General features: G+C 40.2%; 1 protein-coding gene across 5 annotated transcripts in view; it reads left to right on the top strand.

Moving 5' to 3' along the window:
* The window catches only part of LOC140717154 (metabotropic glutamate receptor 4-like), a 1,225,436-nt gene that overhangs the window by 564,102 nt on the left and 641,225 nt on the right, over positions 1-20,109 (top strand). For all 5 annotated transcript variants that reach the window (XM_073030426.1, XM_073030429.1, XM_073030430.1 and 2 more), the window contains exons 4-5: positions 15,617-15,752; positions 17,390-17,544. In XM_073030426.1, the coding sequence (XP_072886527.1) occupies positions 15,617-15,752; positions 17,390-17,544 (291 nt within the window). The remainder of the gene's footprint in view (positions 1-15,616; positions 15,753-17,389; positions 17,545-20,109) is intronic.

The following is a 20,109-nucleotide window of genomic DNA, read 5'->3' as shown; positions in this document are numbered from 1 at the left end:
TGTTGTTTGATACTCTTGAACACTTTGTCATAAGAAAGGACTCTTAGGAAAAGTGCCTAATGTTGTAACCAGGTAGCAGAAATCACTGGGAAACCCTTTCTGGGATTTGAAAATGGACATAATGTGCTGGTGGTTTTTCACTAGAGTAAACTTCTGTCCATAAAGTTAGTGGTGGATCTTCTTTATTCCTGATACTAGACTAAGGGCCTCTTGGTTGATCTGTGTGGTATTGTGTTCTGCACTCATCAGTGATCTTGAAGCAAATACAATCAAGCATTCAGATCCATCTTTCATAATGTATGACAGTGTGACACAAGTGCCATAAGGGGACACATTGCACCCCAATCTGATGGGCAGATATGGGCAAAAATGGGTGAGCAGTTCCTGATGTTATTTGCATCTTTGTATCCATGAATGCTCTTTCACATCTTTCTGACTGCTCCCACTTTGCTCCTCTCTGCAACAGTGCATTCGGTGGGCGCAGCACTGTAGAAAAATTTGGAAGAAACTGATGGTAGTAGCTTACAAAGCGTAAGTATGACTGGAGTTGTGACATATTTTCCAGTTTGGGTGCCTGCAGCACTGCTTTAATATTTTCTTGTGACTTATATAAGCCATACTTGTCAATAACATAGCCACAATATGAGATTTAATGCTTGAGAACTCACATATGTCTCTCTTTGTACGTAGACCATACACACTCAGACTGGTAACCACTTTACCAAGGTTCAAGAGGTGCACTTCATCATTCTTGCCAGTCACGATGATGTCATCAAGGTAACCTTGTGTTCCTGGGAAATCTTGGAGCATTTGGTCCATTGCTCTTTGCCAAATTGCTGCAGCTGATGCGACGTCAACGACGAGATGGTTATACTGGAACAGTTCCTTGTGAGTGTTGATTGTGAGGAACTTCCTGCTTGACTCCTCGATCTCCACTTGCAGATAGGCTTGTGATACGTCAAGCTCTGAAAACTTCTCCCCGCCTGCACGGTACACAGCACAGGGTTGATGCTCACTTTGGAGTCCCTGTATTTGTGAACATATCCAGCCTTCTCTTTCTTGATCACCAGGACAATGGGCATGACCCAGTTGCTCCATTCACCTTTGGAGAGAATGCCAGGTGCCTCGAAGCTCTGAAGTTCAGCATACACTTTAGAACGTAATGTGTAAGGCACAGGACGCAATTTATTGAATCTTGGTGTCACTGCTTCACTCAGTTCAATTCTGGCATTCATGCCTATGAGTTTACCAATCCTCTTCTCAAACACCTCCTCATTAGCATTTAGCATCTGTGATAGTCTCTGGTTAGTGCTACCATTTGGGCTGCAGTTGCCTGTTGATGTCATATTGAGAGCTTTGATACTGTTCCAGTCTAGTTGTCGTAAGGAGGGCGTTGGGAGAGGACCCAAATGCAAGACACAGACACTGAACTACCAGGAACAGGACCAGGCATGAGAAGGAAGCAAGGGAAGTGGGGAAGGAAGGACGCTGGACATGACACAGGCCCTGGACGAGACAAGGTATCCGGGCCTGGGCTAGGACTTGACAAGGATAGCGGAACCAGGACATGGAACTGGGAACCAGAAGCCTGGGCTTGGACTCCGAGCCAGAGACTGGACAAGGACCCAGAAGCTGGGTCTTGACTCGGGCTCGGACTCCAGAACCAGGCTCCGACAAGCCATGGCTACAGGATGAGGAGAGGCACAGGACTGGACATGAGACTCCTGGACAGGACAAGGGAACCTCAGCACAGAACGAGGGAATCCCAGCACAGGGCTGGGCAAGGTACTTCTGGGCTGGGCGAGGCACATCGACAAGACGAGAACACAGAGCCCTGGTCAAGGGAGAACAGGAACGCAGAACACAGAGTTGAGGGAGAGACAGGAACATGAAACACCGAGCCAGGACCCCTCCTTGGGTACAGAATGTAGGGCCGGGACACATTACACAGAACACTGAACACAATGAGACAGTTCTCAACACTAGGTAGTGGCAAAACAGCCAGACCTACCTAGCAAAGGTGTGGACATGGATAGACAGTACCAGGCAAGGCAAGACAAGACTCCAGGCAGAGGCAAGGCGAGGCAAGGCTCCAGGTGTAAGTAGCCAGCAGGGCTTCAGGCTTGGATAGCCAGCAGGACTTTAGAGGGATGGAAGGGAACAGTCCACCCTCAGGGTAATGGCAATGATGGCCTGACTTACCCAACAGAGGCAAGGACCAGGAGGGACAGATCCCACCATAGGGTAACAGCAAGGACAGCCTGACTTACCCCACAGAGGCGAGGACAAGATACCGATGGGACAAACCCCACAGAGACAAGGACAGGATACTGACAAGACAAACCAGCAACCACCCTCGAACCCAGGGTCTTATATTCCCAGGCACAAGACCAGAATCAGGTGCCTATGATTAAGCCCAAATGAGACAAGGGACAGCCAGAAGACCCAGAGTCTGGAGTCCACGGACCGGACCGTGAGCTGGAATGCGGACTTCACGGCCTGGACCATGAGACTAGTTGTATTTGTCTAAACTATTTATGTCTGAAACGTTCCGGCCTTTCACTTCTCAACACATAAAGCTCTAACTTCTGTGTTTGGTCTCCATACATCACATTTACTTTCAGTTTGCCTTTGGGAGACACTTTTTTACCTGTGTAGGTCTTTTGTATTACTGAGGTCATTTCAATGGTAGCTAAGAAAAAAGTCTTTCGTAGTCAGTCTCTGGGCAAAGCTGACCCTGTATAGCGCTCTATTTTTAGTTTTATGCCAGACACATCTGTTGTGAATCATATGCTTTTGCAATCTGCTTCAGTAATGCTATACAGTTCCAGGTATCACAGCTCACCTTTGTCAGACTCTGTGCTGTCTGACTCAGTTTCACAATCTGTCACTTTATGCACTTGTTTACTTTTGCTTTTGAAACATTTTACTCTGTGTGTTTTTATCTCTTTGTTGTGCTTTTTGTCTGACTTGCACACTCTCGATGTGCCCTTGTCTGTGACACTTTCCACTAACTTTTTCTTTGAACCAACAGTCATTTTCATCATGGGAAGATTTGCCACATGGATAACATTTTTGGCTTTTTGCACAATTCAGGGACATTTTGTGCATTTCACATTCATAACTCTTTTTCTGTAGTTCTGCCGTATCCTTTGCTGTAGTCTCCAATGATTTTGTAATGGTCAATGCTCGTACTAAATTTAGGTCTCTTTCTGACAGAAACCTCTTTTGAATGCTTTCATTATGCATGCCACATACAAGCTTGTCCTTTAATGCACCAGAAAGTCCATCTCTAAAGTCACAGTATTGGGAAAGTGTATGCAGTTCCGCAATGTATTCTGAAATGCTTTCATCCTTTGACTGGTTTCTTTTTTGAAATCTAAATATCTCAGCTATTACTAGTGGTTTGGGGCTCAAATGATTTTGTAAAGTTCCAACAATTTCAATGAACATCTTGCTTGCTGGATTTTTAGGAGTTTATAAGTTGTGTAAGAGACTGTACGTTCTAGCACCCGTTAAGCTAAGAATTGTAGAGACTTTCTTTACCTCATCCACATTGTAAGCATTACAATGCAGTTCAATCCTCTCTATAAACAATTCCCAGTCCTCATCAGCGTTATCAAGTTCGTCAATTTTCCCATAAGGCCATCATCATTTTATTTTCACTTTAGCTTTGCTAGTTGTGTGTCTCTCACCATATACTGTGCACTTTTCTAGCATTCATGACTGACTTCTCCATACTGGTTCACTCTTCTTCTTGCTGTCTCCCTCTCTTCCTCCAAACTTTGTTGTCTCATAACACTTGGTGCTCTTTGCTGACATTCAGGTTCGTACTTATTGCCAATTTGTTGTGTCTGTACAACTACATATGAAATAAATAAAGGCTCGCACTCGCAGAAGAAGTTAGCATGTATATTCACTTTGCAGAGAGAGCAACAAATCGATGTGCGCAAGTAAATTATCTGCCAATAATTAGTGCTAAGAGGAGTCATTGCACTAAAAGAAATACATCCATACATTACAATAAGAGCATCTTTGAACAAACCATATGTTGTATCTTGAAGTGGATGAGTTGAAGTTGAAGACTCCACTGGGTTTCACTCCTGTATCTAATAAAGTAGCCACTGAGTCTATATTCAGAAACAATTTGACATGGAACCAGGAAGATTTTAGCAAAAAGATTGTGGTTGGAATGAAAGGTCTGTAGATGTTCCCCACTTCACATCTTGAATCATACAGTCATTCTCCTGATCTATTTGATCTAAGGTTGTTATCAAAATGGCCCAGGTAGGAATCTAGTACATCCAGAAAGACAAATGCAGAGTTGGGAGAAACATAAATTTCCTGAACTCCTACCTCCTTCTCAAATGCCAACAACCCAATCATTTCCCCTGCACAGTCTCAAACTCATTTCCTCCTGATCCAACATATCTCCATTATACTTGGATTCCTGGCACCAGCCAACTGTGTCTCAAGCTATGAATGGTGAATAGTTACTTGAGATGAGTTCATCAATCCTACATGATTACAGCTTTAGTTACTTGTGAAACTAGACCATAAGGCATAGGAGCAGAACTAGGCCATTCAGCCCATCAAGTCTGCTCTGCCATTTCATCATGGCTGATCCTGGATCCCACTCAAACCCATACACCTACCTTCTCGCTATGTCCTTTGATGCCCTGACTGATCAGGAAACGATCAACTTCCACCTTAAATATACCAATGGTCTTGGCCTCCATCGCAGTCTGTGGCAGAGCATTCCACAGATTTACTACTCTCTGGCTAAAAAGAATTCCTCCTCACCTCTGTTCTAAAGTGTCATCCATCAATTTTGAGGCTGTGCCCCCTAGTTCTGGACACCCCCACCATAGGAAACATCATCTCTACATCCACCGTACCTAGTTCTTTCAACATTCAGTAGTTTTCAATGAGATCCACTTGCATTCTTCTACATTCCAGTGAATACAGGCCCAAAGCTGAAAAACACTCCTCATATGTTAACCTTTTTATTCCCAGAATCATCTTCATGAACTTCTTCTGAATTCTTTCCAATGACAACATATCCTTTCTGAGATTTGGGGCCTAAAATTATTAACAATACTCTAAGTGCGGCATGACTAGTGTCTTATAAAGGCTCAGTATTACCTCTTTGCTTTTATATTCTATTCCCCACAAAATAAATGCCAGCTTTACAGTTGACTTCTTTACCACAGACTCAACTTGTAAATGAACCTTCTGGGAATCTTGCACGATGACTCCCATGTCCCTCCATACCTCTGATGTTTGAACTTTCTCCCCTTTTATTTAATAGCTCACACTAATGTTCCTTTTACCAAAATGCATTATCATACTTTTCCGAACACTATATTCCATCTGGCACTTTTTTGCCCGTTCTTCCAATTTGTCTAAGTCCTGCTGGAATCGCATTGCTTCCTCAGCACTACCTACCCCTCCAACATTTTTCATTCATCCCCAAACTTTGCCACAAAGCCATCAAATCCATTATCTAAATCATTGACAAACAATGTGAAAAACAGCAGTCCTAATACTGACCCCTGAGGAACACCACTAGTCATCAGCAGCCCATCAGAAAAGATCCCTTTTATTCCCACTTGCTGCCTCCTGCCTATTAGCCACTCCGCTATCTATGCCAGTATCTTTCTTGTAACCTGCAGGTTTCCTGGCTTTCCTGCAAACCTCAATCTTGATGCAATCCAATCTCCAGACAAAGCTATCTGGAGTTGTAACATTAAAGCATCCTGAGAATGCAGTATGAAGCTGAAATGATTTTTGATGTTTTCTCGATGCCTTATTAGAGGAAGCAATGGTGATATTGCTATAAATGAAAAGCAAAGTATTTGAATTTCTGCTTCTGCATTTACAGGAAAATCTGAGTGACACCTCACATTTACAGAATTCCCTTGCTCTAATGTTTTAAATTCATCTATATTCGATTCGGAGTTTGAGGAGATTCGGTATGTCATCAAAAACACTCGCAACTTTCTACAGATGTACTGCGGAGAGCATTCTAACTGGCTGCATGCCATCTGTTATGGAGGGCTACTGCAGAGGATTGAAGTAAGCTGCAGAGTGTTGTAAAATTAGTTAGCTCCATCAGGAGCACTAGCCTCCATAGCATCCAGGACATCTTTAAAGAGCAGTGTCCCAGAAAGGTGGCATCTATCAGTAAGGGACTCCACCACCCAGGACATACCTTCTTCTCATGACCACTATCAGGTACGGAAGTGTGAAGGCACATACTCAATGAACAGCTTCTTCCCCTCTGCCATCCAATTTCTGAATGGTATTATTTTTTCCTCTCTGTTATCATGTGTTATATTGCATTGTACTGCTGCCACTGAGTTAACCAATTTCACAACATATGCCAGTGGTATTTAACCTGATTCTTCTGCTGCTGCAAAAACTTAACAAACAATCCCTTTTACTTTATTTTTTTTCATGGAATTGTTAGGATGCTAAATAGCACCTTTTCAAAATTAGTATAAATTCTTTCATTCATTCACAAGTGGATTTTTATCTGATGAAGAGTTATTGAATTATAGCATTTCAACTTGTCCTGGCCTTCAATCTGAAATGTTAGCTCTGTTTCTCTTCCAAAAGATGTGGCCTAACCTGCTAAGTACTTCCAGCATTCTGTGCTTCTCCTTATTTAGATAATTTCATTATCTGAATGTTGTAAAGTGTCTGGACTGCTTCTGGCGTTTCTGATAACATTATATCATGTGTCAATAATCTCACCTTAGACATAAAGGATGATACGTTATAGCTCATTTCCCGGGGACTGAAATACAACATCAAAAAGGAGACAGCGGTTTGAATTTTAACTTGCTAAGACATGCGTTTGGAGACAGGTAATGGGTTAAGTCCAGAAGAAAATGTCAAAGTTATCAGAAATTGGCTCCAAGTAAATAAATTCTGCGCAATTTTAATATATCAGGTTTCATGTGAACAACCGCTCAAGTGTGTGATTAACTACCATGTGCTAATTGCTCAATTATACTGACATTAATAGATTACTTTGACCTCAGGTGTATGGGATTCCATTGCTGTGGGACATTTGTGAATGAAAACTGGATAAATTCATAGGAGCTAAAGTAATTACAAGTACACCTCCCACTAAATATCCAGTGCCCACTGCTGCTTTTTCAGCTGCACATTGAAAGGGCCTTCCTCAGTGACCCTCACTGAGAGGTTTACAATTCAAAGGTTTAACTGTATCATATCAGGGTGGGTTCTCCTTATGTTGCTGAAGGCTGGACCTTACCTGAGATGCACAGTGACAGCAGCAACCATGGCACACTGAGCCAACATTGCTCCAGAGTAATCTTAAAGCAAATTGGATGAGTTGATGTCTGTAGTAGACACAAAGGATAATAGATTCCATGTTCAGCTAGATCTTATTTTCTATCTCTCTGTTTCTCTTACATTGCTTCCCTTTCCCTCTCTTTTTCTATTGATCTCTATTTCTCTACCTTCATTTTCCCTCTTGCCCTATCAATTTCTATCTCTTCCCCACATTACACAACTCCACCTTACTCCCCACCATATGCTTCAACATTACCCCGAAGCTTACTCCCACCATATCCGTCAACCACACTCCTCAATCATACCACTTGTTACCACCCACTTTGTCCACCAAATGACCACCCCCCCCACTTTACACTCCACCTCCAGTCATCTCCCTCTCCCTCTTCCCCTCTCCCACACCTCCTCTCCCTTTCTCTTTGTATAATAGATTGTTAGTGTAATGCTGGATATTCTCCTACATCTCAGATGATGATTAAGATACAGTGTTGACAAAGCTGCATCTGCAAGTTTCATTGACTGTCGCTGGGTTAGGATGTTAAGTCAGTTGTTGTGTGATATTATTCTATGTTGCTACAAGATCCCTGCTGGGTCAGTTGACTCTGTGAAAACTCATCACTTTCATGATTTTTGCCTTTGATTCTTTTACAACCTTTTCCACTATCTATCTCTCCACTGATATGTCTCTTTATCCCTTTGTTTCTATCTCCTTCTAACTGTCTACGTATCCATGTTGCCCCAATCTCTTCCTCACCCTGTTCCTCACCTGCACCTTTCCTCCACACACCACACTACCAACACATGCTCCACCCACCCTTCTAAACACAGCACTCTGCAAACTAAAATTCAACCCAATCTTTTAGGTGAGGTAGTATTTCAAGATCTTAAAATAGATTACCTCATAGATAACATTTTGCTGTGGATATGACTTTCTGTGGGCAGATTAGTTACTGCATTTCCTACTCTATGACATTAATAACACTTCAAATGTAATTGACTTAAAAGGTTCTGAGACATTCTGAGATTGTGGTCTGATATATATTATGTACTTTCCTTCAGCTCATGCCTGTAATAACAAAGGCAGTATGTCTTTTCCACTTAAAGTCAGACAAATTAATTGTGTGTTTCATGTGATCGTTATACAATAATCACAGCAAAATGATGTCTGTCTATATAGACTTTATTATATAGACTATATAGACTGCATTAATAGGCAAGCAGGGAAATCTCTTAAATGTGCTGTATGATTTGTTAATCATAATCATTATTTTCAGAAAAAAATTACATGCATTTTCTATGAAGTGATGCACTATTTAAAAAAAAAATCAGGAGTTTTGAAAAGGCTGAATGAATCTACGCTGAAATTAATCTCCCTAATGTGTGAGCCTCCAAGGTGGTGTTATATACCCCTAGGGTTCATTTTTTTCAGTGGACTGTCACTTTAAAATGCTGGGAGAATGAGACTGACTTTTGGACTCTGAGCTGCTCCAGAGAGAGAGAGAGAGAGAGAGCGAGGTGGAGTTATTTGATGGACAATCAATGTTATGATTTCTCTGACTATACAAGGACACAGAGACACACACAATTAGAGTCAAGATGGATTCGGTCAATGGAAGTCTCCAGTGAGTCGGTCGCTGGTTTAAACTTACAGTAGCCCAAAAGGGATGAGTTGAGATCGATCCAGAGTATTGATAAATGACTCTCATAAGGGTTGCAACTAGAAGAAGTTTGCAGAGAAGACAGGAGAGGAGAGGAAGATTTGAAACAGAAGAAACCTAGTGGCAAAGAGGTCACTGTTTGGACTCTCTCTCTAAGTAGCCCGTAAGGGTGAGTTTGTTTCCATTTGGCTATGAAAGTGTAATTGTCACAAAGTTAATCCACAGGAGTGTGTTCTCTGGTGAGGGGGAAACCTTTGTGAATACCACATGTGTATTTACCCTTTGTCTGAGTGTGGTAGTTCGCTGCAGAAAGGCACCCCTGTGGCAAATTACTGTTGGAGCTATTTCGTATGTCGTGGAACTGGATAAGTGGCTATCACGTTGTGTGTGATTGGGGTAACCTTGTGGAATCTACTGACGTGTCAGTCCTTGCTTGGGTGGTGGTTCCCTTGAAGATGGACCCCTTTGTGATAAGCTACTGTTGGTGATAATCCATACATGGATTCTGTTTGAGTATCCCGTGGCCACCACTTTGGGATGTCCTGTAGCTGAATTCGGGTGTGGTGCCTCTTGTGTTGAAAGGATATTCATTGATGATCACTGTCGGTGATACGTTGTGTGTGGAGTGAACAACTTTGGAGATAAAACCTACTGCTATTGTTATTTGGTATTGCTGTCGTGGAATCTGTGGAATATCGGCATAATTGCCTTCTCACAACACTCACTTTAGGATTACAAATATCTCACATTAATTAACCTGTAATCTGAACTGAACTTTTCTTACATGCCATTGTAAGACTGCATCACTTACCACCTAAACTTGAAGAAGTTTGGGGATTTATATATTTACACCTATATATGCATAACACCATTAACTCTTGATTTACCTGGTCTAAGTTACTATATGACGTAGTTACTAATAAAATAGTGTTTTGTTAACAGCAAAACCAGACTCTGGGTGTGTCCTATTGCTGCTGAAACTTTGACAGGGTTGTGGGTACGTGACAGAGGCTTACTAAAATAATGAGTTCCGTTTCAATAATTCATCTAAAGATTATGAAGAAACTGCTTTTATTTCAATTAATGTTAATTCAATTTATCTGTAAATATGGCAACACTTTCTATGAGCATAATGTATTTTTTGTGTAAAATGTTCTCTCTATGATGCTGTCTTTAGATGTGAAAGGTTAAAGTAACTCGTGCTTTTGTCTGCTCAAAAGCATTGCAAATTTTTATTGTTTAATAGGATTCACAACACTCCAACTAAGTAACACAATTCTTTAGTCAAACAATTCCAGACACTTGTCTTGATAACTCAATTAAAAATCTGCAAATGCTTGAAAGGTAATTGGCAGCTTTTTTCTGCAATGAATTTTGAGCCATGTTTGAAATTCATGATGCATTATTCATTTTTTTAGTAACACCCACAATGAATGCTTTAAAATATCTTTAATCCTATCCATTTGTTGGGGTAACTGTTCAAATTGTATAACTTCTCAGTTTTATACTCCTCTTATTGAATCTATCTGACATCGAAAACTATTTCCTGACTCAGCTTGTTTAGTTTCCTGCCAAACAGGTTAATACAAAATTTGGATGATAGCTGTCAAATTACATTACTTTCACACACACATCAAGCAAAGACCACTGTCACTCAGTGCCTAATCACTTCCCTGTGATATTGAGTGTCAAAAACATTGCTGAATTTGCAGACATTAATATCCCAGGAGTTGCAAGGTATTCTAACATACCCGTTGTTACTGGACTAGTATCCAGAAGCCTAGCCTAATAATCCTGAGGCATGAATTCACATCACGTACACCAACAAACAAATTCAGGTAACTAAATAAATCAGCCATGTTGTATCCATTTGGTTCAACAGTGCCCTTCAGGGAAGGAGACCTTCCAGCCTGGCCCGTATGTGACTCCAGATCCATCTATGTGGTTACTGTTAGCTGACTTCTAAAATGCCCCATCAAACCAATCAGTGGCATGAGCAACAAATGCTACTCCAGCATCTCAAGAAGAAATAAGAAGAAAAATGCATTGATCAAAAGCTCATTCAGCATCACCAATTAAAGGCAGTGTTGTGTAACACCTGTAAAGAGTCCCTGTCAGCTACAAGCCAAGGTTGCAATAGATTACTCTTCACTTTTCCTAAATTCATTCTACATTACTCAGAACAAAACAGGCAGTATCAAAACAAAACAGTGTCCAATCCACAAACTTCAGAATCAGCTTTAATGTCACTGCCACATGTTGTGAAATTTGTTGTTTTTGCAGCAGCGGTACATTGTAATATATAATAATAAATAACAGTAAATTAAAGTAAATATGTGTGTGTGTGATAACTAAATTAAGTAAGTAGTGCAAAACAGTAGTGAGGTTGTGTTCATGGATTCAATGTCCATTCAGAAATCTGATGGAAAAGCGGAAGAAGCTGTTCCTGAATCAAGCTCCTGTACCTCCTTCCTGATGGTAGAAATGAGAAGACGGCTTGTCCTGGGTGATGAGGGCTCTTAATGATGAATGCTACCTTTTTGAGGTATCACCCCTTGAATAATCTAATCTCTCCACGATCAACATACCATAGCCTCGACGACTATCTACTGGGCTTCTTATCTACTGTGATGAAGTGCTTTAAGAGGCTGGTATGGCTAGAATCAATTCCTGCCTAAACAAGAACCTAGGCATGCAACAATTTGCCTATCTCCACCAAGAGTCTACAGTGGACTTAATCTCACTGGCTGTCCATTCAGTCTTTGATCACCTGGACAATAGTAATACTGTCATCAGGCTGCTGTTTATTGACTACAGCTCAGCGTTCAATATAATCATACCTGAAATTTTAATCAATAATCTACAAAGCCTGGGCTGCTGTATCTCACTGGATCTTTAATTGCTTACCTGGAGACCACATTCTATATGGATTGGAAGTAACATGCTGACTGGTAAACCTCAAGGATGTGTGCTTATCCCACTGCTCTACTCTCTACACCCACAACTAAGTGGCTAGGCACAGCTTAACCACCATCTATAAATTTGCCAGTGGCACAACTATTCTTGGCAGAAGTTCATATCACAAGGAAGAGGCATACAGGAGTGAGATAGATCAGTTGGTTGAGTGGTGTTGCAGCAACTACCTTGTACTTAACGTCAGTAAAACCAAAGAATTGATTGCAGACTTCAGGAAGGATAAGCTGAGGGAACACACACCAAGGGCTCAGAAATGGAAAGTGTGAGCAGCTTCAAGTTCCTGAGTGTCAACAACTCTGAGGATCTATCTTGGACCCAACACATTGATGCAATAACAAAGAAGGCATGACCGCAGCTATATTTCGTTAGAAATTTGAGAAGAATTGGTATGTCACCAAAGACACTTTCAAATTTCTATAGATGTACCTTGGAGAGCATTCTAACTGGTTGCATCACCATCTGGTATGGAGGGGCCATGGCACAGGATCAGGAAAGCTGCAGAGAGATGTGAAGTTAGACAGCTCTATTATGGGTACTAGACTCCCTAGAATCCCCAACATCTTCAAAAGGCGATTCCTCAAAAAGATGACATCCATTATTAAGGACCCACATCACCCAAGACATGCCCTCTTCTCATTGCTGCCATCAAAAGAACCTGGGGACACCCACTCAATGTTTCAGGAACAGCTTCTTTCCCTCTGCCTATTCAGATTTCTGAATAGACAATGAACCCATGCATACATCCATAGTATTTTCTCTCTTTTGCAATACTTAATGTAATTTATAGTTTTTATTACTATGTATTGCAATGTACTGCTGCCACAAAACTTATGCCGGTGATATTAAACCTGTTTCAGATCCTGAACATGCTTTGACTGCAGTGTAAACTCCCTGTAGGATGCAGTGCTTCAGCTTGGCAGGACTTTTTCTGTGAATATCATCCAAATCTGTGCTCTTCCCATCCAGAATGTTCAAAGATAATAACTGATTGGGAACACCATAACATTCAAAGTAAATTTATTATCGAAGTATGTATACTGTATGTTACTGTATGCTACCTTGAAATTCATTATCTTGCAGCCATTCTCAGGAAAATACAATTGAAATTTACAAAAAGATTTTGCATAAACAAAGACTGACAAATAACCAATGTGAAAAAGAAGAAAAACTATGCAAAAGAAAGTAATTTTGAGAAGATGAGTTGTAAAGAGTCCTTAAAAGTGAGTCTGTAAGTCAGTTCAGTTCAGAGTAGTAGTGATTGAAGTTGATCAAGCAGGTTAAGGAGATTGACTGATGGTTGTTTTTCTATCACCTATCATTCTGACTTGGAATAGGTCAAAGTTGGATCAGACAGAGTAATAAGCTGAAATCCTTCTATTTCTCACAGAATGATTTACATGGGATACACCCTTACAATGTGGTCAGATTGAGTTCTGATATTTTTGTTGTTCTGTTACTTGTGACCATGTAGAATTCCTATTTAGACTGTTATATTGGGAAAGAACATCCTCTAGCAATTTGCATGTTTCAAAGTCATGGTGACGTTCATGATCGGTCAGGAATGCTGCTTGTTGCAGTTTTAATTCCCAGGAATCCCCCCCCCCCCAACAGCATTGTACACCTCCATACCAAAAGCTGCACGTTCATTTGTTTGTCAATCCACCGATGCTACTTCATTGACCTATGATTCAAAATGCTTTGTTTGTGCCCTGTTAAAAACACCAAAGAGGCTCAATAAAGACTATACTTCCCAAGTTACTTTGCTTAACTTTACCAAAAAGATGACTTGATGATGTCCAATATTAAAATTGAACCAAAACAAATTCCCAATGTTTGGCAAGGCTTTGCAAATCTAATAATTCACTGCAAGTCATGTTTAAAGTAAATTTCAAATGTTAATGTGGTTATCAAATTATAAATCTCACCAAGTTGTTAGTTTGATTTATGGATTTTAAAGTATCAGGTTTTGACAAAAAGCACTTATCTTGTGGATAAAACCAAAAAATGGCAATCCATCTATCCCATCCTGAAGTTATGTTATTAAGTATAATGTGGGAATGAACAACAACAGTAAATTTTTAAAAAAACTCACATTCAATTAGCCAACCATAGAGTTTCAAACATTATTAATTGTGGACAGATTGAAATTCCTTGCTGGTAGATACTCAGAAATCATGGCAGATTTTAAACTGATCTTGTCAAAGGCAACAGTTTGAAGCTGAAGTCAGAAAAGACCCTTACAAAATCTAAAGGAATTAGAGGAATTAAAAAAGTTCATGAAATGTCTTTGGCAAATTGGGTTAAGGAGAATTTCAAGGTATTTTACATGTGTACTAGCAGCAAGAGGTTTGTTAGGCAAGGGTTAAGTCCACTCAGTGACAAAGGAGAGAAGATACGCTTGGAGCCAGAGGAAATTTTTGATTTAATTTTAATTCTGACACGTAGAAGTTGTTTGGATATGTACATACATGGGAGGGAATGGAGGACCATAATCCAGGTGCAGGTTGATGGGACATGACAGAATAATAGATTAGCATAGACTAGATGGGCTGAAGGGCCTGTTCTGTGCTGTTGTGCTCTATGACTCCATGAGTCTTCTAAGTGGGCAAGGTCCTGAAAGTGTACTTTTTATCAGTATTCACCGAGAAGGAGGGCAATGACGATGGTGAGATTTTTGAAGGGAATGTTAATTTCCAAGAGTATGTTGACCTTAAATAAGAGGTGGTGTTAGGGGTCTTGAATTAGTCACTGAGCCTGATAGAATCTATCCCAGAATACAGAAGGAAGCAATGGAGGAGATTACTGAGACCTTGACAGAAATTTTCATATCTACTTTAGCTAAAGGCAATATTCCGGAAGACTAGAGAATAGCCAATGTTTTTCCTTTGTTTAATAGAACCGATCACTTCCTGTGGGTTGGATCTGACAGTTCGGTTTCCAAAGTGACACAGTGCTGCAGCAGGAGAAGGTGTCGGCAGGAAATTATAGGCCAGTAAACCTTACACTAGCATTAAGGAAAACAATTGGAGAAGATTATTAGGCATAGGATTTACTTGGTTTTGGAAAAACATAGACTTATTAAGCAATAGCCAGCTTGGCATTGTGCAGAGGAGATCATGAGTCACAAACTTGGTTGGGTTTATCTGAAAAGGTGATGGAAATGATTGATCAGTGGAAAGCAATGAATGTTGTCTCCAGGGACTTCTGTAAAGTATTGTATAAGTTGTCTTATGGTAACCATACCCAGATGGTTAAGTTATGTGAGATCCCTAATGAATTGGATACAAAGTTGACTTAGACATAGAAGATGGAGTGTAATGCTAGATGGGTATTTTTTTGACAGAAATTCTGAGACTAGTGGAGTTCTGTGAGTGTCAATGCTGGGACCTCTATTGTTTGTAATACTGTCTATCACAGATGTAAATAATTTGGATGAAAATATAGCTAAGTTTGCAGGTGATATGAATATTGTCAGAAATATGAAAGGTGAAGAAAGTGGTCAAAAATACATCGACTGTTAATGGTGGTTAGTTATTAAACACATAGTTTTTCTACAAGTTGAGGTTGTATTCTCATTCTCCATTGGATTTTACCAACCCTTCATCCTCTCCAAATGATCACAAGCTCAACCTTTGCTTTTAACCCTCTCACTGCAGGTGGAGTCTGCGTAGCCCAGTCACTGAAGATACCACGAGATCCAAAACGAGCAGAGTTCGACAAAATTATCAAACGTCTTCTGGAAACTCCCAATGCACGTGGAGTCATTATATTTGCAAATGAAGACGATATCAGGTAAGTTCTGACATCGTGGGTGAGAGAAGTGTCAAATTTATGAGGCTTCATGTAAGGTGGCAACATTTATGGAGAACCTCCAGGACGAGGCTAAATTAAACAACGGACGCAGCTGGGTACAGTGGTCTTGGCTATATTCATTTATTACAGGTGAAAGCCAAGTATTAGACATGTGAAGTAGCAGAAAGAATGTCATGTGTATCTCATTGAAGATGCCTTAAATCTGAACAAAAAACAAAATGCTTGAAATACTCAGCAGAGAAGTCAGTAGAGAGTTCAGACAAGGGCCAGTTGCAGGATAGTTCATTAACCTAAAATGTTCTTCCCTCTCTGAAGTGAAAAACTAACCTGCAGCATGGTTTCAATATTTTCTGTTTTGTTTCACTTTCTATTTTTCTATTTTAATATATCATTTCCACTTTTTATTTTTGCATCAGCTGATCTGAAGCGGAAAGCTACAAATTTAATGCAAAATAATAAATCAACAGCAGATCAGAATTTCATCTCTTCTACAAAAATCTATTTAACCATCTCAAATGCAAGTCACATTATATTCATCGAGATGATATTAAAAATATTGATAAGCGCCATCTCGTTCATTGTAAAGATTTCTGAGGGAAAATCATAACTTGGATTTTGCTGGTTTGGTTCATCTGTTGGTATTGGTGCTGGTGGGCCCTGGATGCTTGCAGGACCCATCAGCACCAATATCAGCAAAGAACAAGCCTGGATTTGTATTTGAGAGCCTGTAATGAAAAGGTGGAGTTCAGAAGCAGGATTCCTGCTTTGTATTGCCTGCATTCAAGCCATTGTCCAGGCCTGTACACACTAATGAGGCCTGAACAGTGGCTGGGATGCAGACAGAATGAAGCAGAGGTCCTTTCCTTGAACATCAGTGTTGGGAAAGATGGACACAGAGTTTTAACAGATGTGATTGTAACCCATTTTTATAGTTTTTATGTCTCTCTCAGAGACATTAAAATTACAGGTATTGACATGAATTTTAAAAAATATTTTATTAATAAAGACAGTTAAAATGAATTAAAATATACCTAAGTGATTTAAATATATAAAACTAAAGAAAAAAATAATTTACAAACAAAAAATCTTGCCTTCCCCTTTTCCTGTTAAACTTACGCCCTTACAAACCCAATAAAGTGAATGGAGATTTGGATAGTGTGCCTGGTCTGATCATGGTGCAGTATCTGAATGGTATTTTCATGATGTATTACTGTGGAAAGCCCATTTCAGACTGTTGACCTACCATGGCAGGTCAAATTGACAGATCTCTCCATGGGACACCTGGCAGTAATTCCAGGTTATCTGCATTTCACAGCACTAACGTGCAAGTCCAGAACGTTCTTCACGTTGAACTTCCCGACTCCCTTGTCAAACAATATACTGTTGTTCTGTAACAATGCAGTGTTTAAATTAGGACACTGTCCTCAATTCTGTGTTGTATCCCTACGGGTGTTGTTTCCAGATATCTGGGCTGCCCCCAGCACTTTGTTAGGCTGCGTTGGTTGTTAACATAAATGACACACTTCCACTGTATATGTGAAAAATAAATTAATCTGGAACTGAATCAGAATCAGCATTAACATAATTTCTTTCCTGTTCTTTCCCCTCTTCTGCAGGCGAGTGCTAGAGGCAACTAAAAGAGCCAATCAGACTGGTCACTTCCTATGGGTTGGATCTGACAGCTGGGGTTCCAAAGTGACACCAGTACTGCAACAGGAGGAAGTGGCAGCAGGAGCTGTCACCATCCTTCCTAAGAGAGTTTCAGTCCAAGGTGGGTGAGTCTGGTTTGTCACCTTGGACATGCCATTTCTTTCTTTTAATATTAATGTATGCAAGTTAGTGTTAAATGATTAGGTGGGACAGCGGAAAGCTGATTGGATGAGAACTAACGAATCAGGAGGGACAGGTATATATACCACTGGAATATGGAATATACATGCCCAGGCATCATCCCTGTTGAAGATGGTAGAGTTTGTCATCGAAGCATCAATTAAAATCAATACTGTGCTCGGCTAGAAGCCCCAGAAGAGTTTATTTGTCATTATGCTTACATTTACATTTTCATTTTCTTTATCAGTTGTCTTCTGCAATCTTCGTTTTTAGAAGGTTCCTAGTTTGTGATTCTGTGATCAATATCAGTTTCCTTTTGATGAAAATTTATCATTAGTCATTGTTCATGAAACACGATTCCAGTTTAATTATCACTGAGTTACAGTCCTACCTGTTATACATTAACAGGGATAAATGTAAAAAAAATGCTTTGCTTTTTTTCCAAACAATTAAAATTAAAACAAAAAAAGTAGTTTATTAAGCAGCCAGGCTTGTAAGTGCACAGAACATCCCGCACGGTATATCCAGGTCTGATCCCAATTTACAATGTGTTACATTTCTTGTGTCATTTTGGCCTCCTCAATAACTCTCACTATTGCTGGATTTGGGAACTGATAATATACATCAAGAAGGTCGCCATGGTTACACTCAAGTGACTACCTGCGGAAATTGCATGGATGTGGGTGTCAGGATTGATGGTGATGGCTTTGTGTTTTATCAGTAGCGGTAAAACAGGTCTCTGAGAAGGAGATTCGCATGTAGAGTGTTTCAAAAATTACTTTTCAAAACACTTTTGGTGGGTTTTCTTTTGAGGTCTCGGTACATTTCATTTCTGATTTGCCCAGTATGCATTACCCACATCGCACTTTCAGAATTGTCTCGTATATATTATGGATGTGTTCAATGGAATAAAATCTAGAGTCATGCTTTTGTTCTGATACAATTTATGCTACAGATGCCTCTCAGGTTTCAGGAGTCACATTGTACCGTGTATACTTGGGTGTTTTGCATAGAAAATAAGAAACAACCAAGCTATCTACTTAAGTGTGGATTGCTGGCGGTGGTGACTCAAAAGTGTATTATACTGCTCAATGAAGATCAAGCACCGTCTGTCCAAACATCAGGTATTTGCCACAGTTAATATTTAACTGGTAACTTAGTGATAGCTAAAACTGGAATTGTGTTCCATTGATATTGGCCAATGATTACTCATTTTAGTAATGGTTGCACGATGCTGCCTCACGGCTTCAGGGGCAAAGAATGAATTCTGGCATTGGGTGCTTACTTTATTGGAGTTTGCACAGTTTCTCCGTGGTCACGTGCACTTGCCCCAAGTGCTGCGGTTTCTTCCCGTGTCACAAAGATTTGAAGGCTGGCAATTGATTGACATAAGTTGCACCTTGTACAGCTATGTGGCAAGCAGGAGGATGGGGGTGCTGGAAAATGGATGGGTATGAATTACTGGGATTGTTCTGATAGCTACGTAGACTTGATGGACTGGATGACCTTTTTCTACCTTGTGAGAGTTATGAAATATAAAGTAAAATGTGAATCTGAATGTGCAGCTGAGCAATTTAAGTTCGGTTGATTATAAAGCTAGTATATGTAAGTGGTAGAGGTATTGAAAAAGCTGAATTGTTTAAAAATCCATTTTGTTCACTTGATATCCTTTTCCAACTGACCTTAGCAAGTCTGGCTGACATGTCTTCTGGCTCAGAGCAACATAACAGATGTTTAATTTCTTTTTAAAATGGTCTAGGAAGTCACCTCCTTTAAGGTTTGTGTATCCCACAAATGATTAAGAAAATTATGAACCAGAGATTGGAACTAACACTTCTAAGTCTGTGGAAAGAAGGCAAATGCAATGTTGACATTTATTTCAAAGGGAATAGAATATAAAAGCAAGGAGATAATGCTGAGGTTTTATCACACACTAGTCAGACTGCACTTGGAGTATTGTCAACAGCTTTGGTCCCCATATCTCAGAAACGATGTGTTGTCATTGGACAGAGTCCAGAGAAGGTTCACAAGAATAAAGGGGTTAAATACGAGGAGCGTTTGGCAGCTTTGTGCCAGTACTCATTGGAATTTAGAAGAATGCAGGGGCATCTCATTGAAATGTACCAAATGTTGAAAGGACTAGGTAAGGTAGATGTGGAGAGGATGTGTCCTCTGGTTGGGGTATCCAGAACTAAAGGGCACAGTCTCAAAATTGAGATGGAACCTTTTAGAACTGAGATAGCAGGATGTTTTTTAGCCAGAGGGTGGTGAATCTGTGAAATGCTCTGCCATGGACTGTGGTGGAGGCCATGTCCATGGGTATATTTAAAGTGGAAGTTGATAATTTCCTGATAGGTCATGGCATTAAAGGATATAGTGAGAAGGCAGGTGTGTATGGGGTTGAGTGGGATTGGGGATCAAGCAGAGCAGACTTGATGGGCTGAATGGCCTAATTCTGCTCCTATGTCTTATGGCCTAACTATAAAGTTAAGGGAGTAACTTTATT

This window comes from Hemitrygon akajei, chromosome 27 (genome assembly GCF_048418815.1).
Source record: "Hemitrygon akajei chromosome 27, sHemAka1.3, whole genome shotgun sequence".
NCBI lineage: Eukaryota > Metazoa > Chordata > Chondrichthyes > Myliobatiformes > Dasyatidae > Hemitrygon > Hemitrygon akajei.
This window is presented reverse-complemented; position numbering and strand designations above follow the sequence as displayed.